This window comes from Chelonoidis abingdonii, chromosome 9 (assembly GCF_003597395.2).
Source record: "Chelonoidis abingdonii isolate Lonesome George chromosome 9, CheloAbing_2.0, whole genome shotgun sequence".
Lineage (NCBI taxonomy): Eukaryota > Metazoa > Chordata > Testudines > Testudinidae > Chelonoidis > Chelonoidis abingdonii.
In genome coordinates, this window is record NC_133777.1 from 12718492 (window position 1) to 12726058 (window position 7567).

Consider the following 7567-nt stretch of genomic DNA (forward strand, 5'->3'; position numbering starts at 1 on the left):
GAAACATAATTCAGGCAGTTTGGTAAAATCAGATACTTTGATACGTCAATTAAAATCGTTCAGAAAAAGCAAAGCTTTTTGTCATTTGTTTATTCCTCTGAGGCCCAGGAGGCATCATGTTGTATATATTTATGAGAGAGAAACATCTCTCTTTTATTGCTAAGTATTATAATGAAGTCAAGTGGAAAAGTGCTATTTACTTTATAATAAAAACATCTATTGTTCATAGGCCTGGAAACATAATAATAAATAAAATCTCATATTTCAAGCTGTGTAAAACAGTTACTTATGTAATACAACTTTGTATAATTTTCCATTTACAGTTTCAAGTACGGTAATAGGAAAGCAATCAAAGCATAAAGAAAAAGCACTTTAAATGGTGCTGCAGGTAATATTTCTGTAATAGTTTTTCTTAACAATTGCAACTGTTTTTCTTCACCCTGAAATGCTTTCTACTTATCTCACTCATTTAATTAAAAGAAAGTCAACAGATGAAAAACCTGCTTTAACCAAATCTGGGTTAAATCAACACCATTTCTCAGTCTTGTTGTAGAATGAGAGCTGAGAATGTTCATACAATACACAGCATGCCATTCCCAGTAGTTGCTGCTGGTGTGTTTATTTGACTTCATTCATGTTCTGTAGACACGGGCTCAATTCAAAACTTAAGATCTAAGCAATCCTGAACTTTGAAAAAAGGCTGTCCAGTTATGAACTACATAATTTTGCCCCATCTCTAAGCATCTGTGCTGTTATCAACTAATTAGGCTACACAGCATAGTTTACAGCTTCTCCATCTTTCACTAGAAGGTATTAGCTCATTCATTTCTGAAGGCGAATTTTGTGCTGGAAAGTCCCTGTGTAACTCTGACAGACCCTGGTCATTGGCAGGTGGGATCCACTCTGGTACCTCTGGAGCTTAGTGCATGAGACTCTACTGCATGAGCTAAAAGCCATATGTCTCTTAGCTAAGGCTGTAAAGCAGACTTGATCTCTCTCTAAGTGGTAGTCTTGGCGCCACTAGATGGGACAGAACACCACATGTAGGAGGTGTGTGAGTTATACCTGCTCTTGGCTTAGAGGTTAAATTGAGTGTGACTGAGCATGCTAAGGGTTTATGGAGGATAAGGAAGTACTTTGCTGAGGTACACACATTTTGGGTGAAATCTTGGCCTTACTGAAGTCAATGGCAAAACTTCCATTGACTCAATGGGGCCAGGATTTCACCCCTTGAAGTTTTTCAGAGCTTGATGGTCCCCTAGAGCAGAAGTTGTGTGTAACCTCTGCAGCCTTTTTCACAGGAACGTCAACTCTCAAATCTCTTTATCTCAAAGGCTCTCAAAGCACTTCACCAGCGATTATATATTTATATTGCCCAGAAGGCAATTTTTTAAATGGAGTCCTCTTGATCTAATCCTGAGAGGAGGTGGTACACAACTCCTGCTTAAATCAAGGAAAATGATGAGTGATCAATACCTTTCAGGATCAGGCCCCCTTTTACTAAATATGCCAGTTTGGAAAAGTACAGACAATAATAATAACACTGTTGATTCAGCAATTAGGTGGTTGGGTTGTTACATAAATTCTGTGGAGTTGTCTCCACCAAAGAGCTGTTTGGACTAGTTTTTCCTTAATTCAGGCAGTGGATTAATTAAAAAGGAGAAGTGCAAACAGATTATCCTGAGGCTTAAGAATTAGATAACTATCTCAGTATTTCAGAAAAAAACCTTCCCTAAACAGATTCTCCACAGAGTTTGTTCTCATCTGTTGGATTTGGAATAACAGCTGAGGAAGAGTATGGAGGCATATTAGGAAAATAACTGATTTTATGAAGAAGAAAAGGTTCATTTCACTGAGATTAATTGGAGCAAGTATAAGGGCATTTGTGGTCTATCTGGGTCCACAGAAAATCCACCTACCCAATCTCCCCTCAGGGCCATCCTTAGACATACTCAGCCTTACGCAACTGCGTTAGGCACTAGAAAATCAGGGGCACCATCGGGACCAGGGACGGCCTTTTTGGGATGGGCAGCAGGGCTGGTGCCCGGGGCAGCCCACCACAGTGGGCAGAGTACACAGGCCTGGCCTGATGCTCCATGCACACCGCAGCTATGTGGCCGCGGTGCTGGTTCCTCTCCGGACCAGCACCCCTGCCAGCTGCTCTTGGTTGGCGGGCCCACATGAGTATAAAGGCTCAAATTCTGCTCCCTTGCTCGAAACTTGAGTGCTCCAGGATCAGCGCTTAAAGTAGCAAGATGGGAGGACACAGACCGGGCCAAAATCAATTAATCAATTGAGCCAGATTGCTGTGGTGCACTTTAAACCCTGTTTTTAGAGCCCTGCAAATTTTCCAATATCCGCTTTATATCTATGGACTATTTTTGCGGACCATGGATTGGATGGAGATACACATTTTGTATCCACGCAGGGCTCTACCTGATTTACCACCACTGCTACTTTCAGATTTTTCCAGACAGCAGAGGGGCTGAAAGTGTGGAACTCTCTCCATAGTGTTAAAGAGCCCAGGGTGTACTAAGACAGGCCCTAGGGTGACCAGATTTCCCAATTTTATGGGGCAGTCCCAATATTTGAGGCTTTTTCCTATATAAGCTTCTATTACCCCCCACTCACTGTCCCAGTTTTTTCACACTTGCTATCTGGTCACTCTAACAGGCCCTGGCTGTGACTGGTGGGTGGTGAGCGCTCATGGGGAAGTGCAGAGAGGGACCAGGCGTGTGTGTTTGCATTCACATTGGTCCCAGGGGCCTCGTACCCACAGTTTGGGAAGGAGGCAGCTCCACTAGGCCAACAAACTTCAGTGCCCACCCATGACATGAAGGTGGAATGGTGGTGTTACCATGGTGACACAAGACATGGAGGTGCAATGCCAACGCGGGGGCTGGCACTGCAGTGATGTCATTCTTGGCACAGCTGGTGCTGGAGTCACTGTCAGATGATGTCATTGCACAGTGGTGTTGCCATGGCAAGGCCATTGCCTTGGTGACACTGTACGCTAGCAGTGATGGGATGGGTTGATGTTGTTGCCATGGCGATGCAACCCGGCTCATTTGCCCTAGTGGCAGGAGCGCGTCCCTGCGGGGGCGGGGCCAGAAGCCTGAGAGAGCTGATGGCTGGGCGGGCTCCCGCTCGATTCGTTCGGTACTCGCTGGCTCTGGCCTGACTCGGCGCTCGGCTACTCCTCCTGGGCCAGCGGCCGATCCCGGTAGAGTCCCGGGCACCGCCATCGCCACCGGCACCGCCATCGGCACCATGTCCACGGCCATGAACTTCGGGAGCAAGAGCTTCACGCCGCGGCCGCCGGACAAGGGCGCCTTCCCCCTGGATCACTTCGGTGCGCAGCGGGATCGGGCCCTTCCCCGGCCCCTGGGCACGGAGCGAGCCGCCCCCAGTGCCTCGGCCTGGAGTTAGTCTGACCCCCCCGCACCGCCGGGCGACCCCCCGCGCAGCCCGCCCCTCCCGTCCGTCGGGCGCCCCGGGCAGGCCGCCCGCCCTCTCCGCTGAGTGACCCCGCGCAGCCTGCCCCTCCCCCTCCGCCGGGTGACTCCCACCCCCCCCGCAGCCCGTTCCGCCGAGTGACCCCCCGCACAGCCTGCCCTTCCTCCTCGTAACCATCCCGCACAGCCCCCTCAGGCCCTGGTTCTCTCCCCGCCGGGCGACCCGTTATCACAGCTCCCTGGGGGCCTGCTCGGTCCTATGTGCAGGGTTGTTTTAGGGGTGTTGCAGTATTGTCACTCTTATGTCTGTGCTGCTTTCAGAGCTCAGTGGCCAAAGAGTGGTGAATGTTGGCCAGGTACCCAGTTACGAAGGCAGTGCCCCACCAGCAACAGTGCAGAAGTAAGGGTGACAATACCATACCTGTAAAAGCAAAAAAGAGTCCTGTGGCACCTTATAGACTAACATATAGGAGCATGAGCTTTCGTGGGTGAGGACCCACTTCATCGGACGCATCCTCTGATACTTAATGCCATACCTGCCATCCTTACTTCTGTACTGCCACTTTCCAGCTGCCTAGCTCTGAAGGCAGTGCTGCTACCAGTAGCAGTGCAGAAGTAAGGATAGCAGTACAGCAACCCTCCTACAATAACCTTGTGACCCCCCCCCTTCCCCTCACAACTCCTTTTTGAGTCAGAACCCCTAAAATTACAACACTGTGAAATTTCAGATTTAAATAGCTGAAATCATGAAACTTGTGATTTTTTAAATCCTACAACTATGAAATTGACCAAAACGGATCATCAGTTCTGTAGGGCCCTACCTCTGTGGGACAAATTCACCACTCTTGGGCCTGTACTGTTGATCCCCATTGATAGCAAGCGCAGTACTCAGCACAGCCAACTCTCCTGACATTGCACATCTTGTGATACTAGCCATGATCTCACAGCCCCAGCCCCTCAAGTTAGGTTTTCACATGAGAAGCTCAGCTTTTGCTGATAAACAGAAACTCTCCAGCCTTCCTGGTTGCAGAGTAAAGATTGAAAACAGGACCCCTGAAAGGCTCAAACACCAGAAGGCAAATAAGACCTCATATTTGTTTGCCTTAAAAATCACAAAATTGTTATAAATCATGTTTTGGGTGCTGATTCAGGGTTCTTGACTGCATAGAGTTAATAACTGCTCACTCATAACACTTTGCAGGATCAGGTCCAGACTTTCATATAGGTTGCTCTGTGAACTCACAAACAGCTTGAGGGGGAGGTTCCAGCCCTATGCAGAACTGCCCGTCTCCCTTACAGTTTGTATCAGTGCTAGAACATCACTCCAGCTTTTGCTTTTTTCTTTAATTGTTTTTAAATTTATTTTCTGTTCTAGGTGAATGTAAAGGATTTAAAGAGAAATTCATGAAGTGTCTGAGAGAGAACAGCTTTGAGAATGCTTCGTGCAGACTGGAGTCAAAGGAATATTTAGAATGCAGAATGGAGAGGCAAGTAAATCTCTTATGAACACTTGAGCAGATGAGTTTTCACTCCAGGCTCACTGGTGTGAGGCTGGCACATGTGTGCATCATTGCCAGAGTGTTGTTCTTTGAGTGCGGGACTGTATTCGCCTGTGGTATTGCAGGTGACTGATTTTCCTTTTTTTTTTTTTTTCTTGTTGTTAGTTCCACTTGAAACAAAGGTGACCTTTTAAAGCTAGCTCCAGTGACCACACCCACTTTGACTATCAGTAAGCATCAGAAGTGAATTCATGTAGGCATTCACATAGTGCCTTTCTTGAGTTATGGAAGTATGAAAAGCGCACGTATCCCCTTTAAAAAACAGACTTGGAGAATTCTAACAGCATTAGCTCAAATTTTAGTTGTCACGGACTCAGACCTCTCCAAGGGCCGGTGTCAGTGCGATATGTAGCCCGTTCAGATGCACACTGCTCTTTCTTCTTGTGAACCAATTTGCTCTGACACCTCAGTGACACTTGTCCTCACTGTGGACCACATCCGTAGCGTGTTTAAAGTTAAAAAGTAAACCTGTTCCTGAATTATTCAACTGGGGGAGGGAGTATTTGAAATTCTTTTTGAAGGGATATATGGTGGTTTTCATGCCTCCATTCTAGTAAAATAGCGCTAGTTTTCATAGACATGCAGCATTTCACACTTAGCAGTTTCTACAGCTATCTTGGAAAATCAGCTCTTACTCTTATTGTGCATTTCCAAGACTTAGCTCAATTCCTAAATAGCCTATTGTCTTGCAGTATGGGATATTTAACACATTTAACTGGAAAAGCTCTGGCCAAACAACAGAGCATTTACTGGATATTGCTGTTCCTGAATTGATATAGAATCATAGAATATCAGAGTTGGGAGGGTCCTCAGGAGGTCATCTAGTCCAACCCGCTGCTCAAAGTAGGACCATTTCCCAGACATTTTTTTTTTACCCCCGTTCCCTAAATGGCCCCCTCAAGGATTGAACTCACAACCCTGGTTTTTTAGCAGGCCGATATCTTGTGAGGTGTTGGGAGTTTGAGGGAGATGGATGGGGTATGCGGTTAACGCTCTCTCACCAGCACTGTTGGACCCTTTAAAAGTAAATATTGTTTTAAGTGACATTATTGCTACTGAATAGATATTAATATTGCTAAGTTGGTAACATAGCTCATTTTGCAGCTTATGCTTTTTTTTTATTTAGGCAACTTATGGCTAAGGAACCACTGGAAAAATTGGGATTCAAAGATCTAACAGATGAGAAATCAGAAGCAAAGCATAAAAAATTATAATGAAGAAAAGACAACTCTATCTATGTATGGAAATCATAATGCTATTGTAGTACATATTGTACATTCTTTTTATATCTTAATATATTCTCTAAAGGGTTGGGGGAAACCAAAGCTTTTTATTCTAAAGTAAGAGCTCTGAAAGAATAAAAGTGCTTTCCTTAGAAAATATCATTATGTTAATTATTTCACAAGAAAAACAATATTTAGTTAATTTCTTAGCATAGGCTTGCAGAGCAATAAAAAAAAATTTGCATCAGAGAAAACAAATGCCATTTATCAACATGTTCTTATTCTGTTAGATAAATAACTCTTTGAAATAACAAAGATCCTCCAATGGATCTAAAAGGTAAAATCTCTTGTATGGGCAAATTGTATTATAAGATGAAAAAGCTGGTTTTACTAGTAGGAGACTTGGGCCTACTTTCTCTTCTCTATTAATTACAAGTGTTATTCTCTTCTGGACCTGTGTAACTGGACATCAAAACATTATAATAAACTTAATTTTATTATTGGAATCTCATAATGTAGACTTGTTTTTAAAGGTGAACATGATGCAGGTTTTAATAACTTGCTTGCAGTACTGGTGCACAAATCAGTTGGAAATAGGATGCTTATATAGCATGTGATGTGCATGTGATTTTTTTTTTTAAAAAAAAACACACATTTATATTAAATTCACCTTCCTTTGGGGTTTCCCCTCTCCACTTATGTCCTGGTTGTGCAGCTTTTCTCTTTCATCACCATGAGAATGTTGCAGGTTGTTATCAGTTTCTTTCTCTAGTCATATCATACACACCAACTCCCTCTTTGACCAGTATACAAACATTCAGCTGATTCTACTTTATAACAATGTATAGCTCCTTAATGGTGGAGTGTCTTTGCATGCTACAGCTTCCCTCGGATTTCTCTATGGAGAAACCAGACTCTAGGCAGGGACAGCATTTAGATGCATGTCGATAATAAAACATGAATTTGGGGCTAATTGAGAACCCCATGACATCAGCCACGGTGTGGTTCTGTGTTGCTCCCCAAAAATGATACTTCATCTCTCTTCTTACATTCTGCATCTTTAAAAGCAAAACGTGTATTAAAAACAAGAGCAGAACAAAAGTTCTAAGCCTAGGAAGGAAAACAGGCTTGAAAAATCAACTAGTGACATCACTTTGCTAACGTAATTCTGTAGGGGGTGCTCGGATGTCATGGTGATGGGTATTACTACAAAACAGTAAGGGCAGGTCTACACTACTGTTTACATTGTTCAGGGGTGTGAAAAGGGTGTCTCCCTGAGCGGCACGACCTAAGCGCTGTCCACACCGGCGCTATGTCGGTAGGAGACGCT

At 44.4% G+C, this 7567-nt stretch overlaps 1 protein-coding gene across 1 annotated transcript; it reads left to right on the top strand.

The window, feature by feature from the left end:
• Positions 1–3157: 3157 nt before the first annotated feature.
• Positions 3158–6737, top strand: COX19 (cytochrome c oxidase assembly factor COX19). Its single transcript, XM_032771002.2, has 3 exons — positions 3158–3352; positions 4831–4942; positions 6141–6737. Exons 1-3 carry the CDS (start codon positions 3271–3273, stop codon positions 6226–6228), a joined length of 282 nt encoding a protein of 93 aa, XP_032626893.1. The 5' UTR covers positions 3158–3270; the 3' UTR covers positions 6229–6737.
• The last annotated feature ends 830 nt before the right edge of the window (positions 6738–7567 follow it).

Coding starts and splice junctions, on each gene's coding strand:
- COX19 (XM_032771002.2), top strand. CDS start 3,271: ATGTCCACGGCCATGAACTTCGGGAGCAAGAGCTTCACGCCGCGGCCG. Junction 3,353..4,830: donor CTTCCCCCTGGATCACTTCG/GTGCGCAGCGGG, acceptor TTTCTGTTCTAG/GTGAATGTAAAGGATTTAAA. Junction 4,943..6,140: donor TTAGAATGCAGAATGGAGAG/GCAAGTAAATCT, acceptor TTTTTTATTTAG/GCAACTTATGGCTAAGGAAC.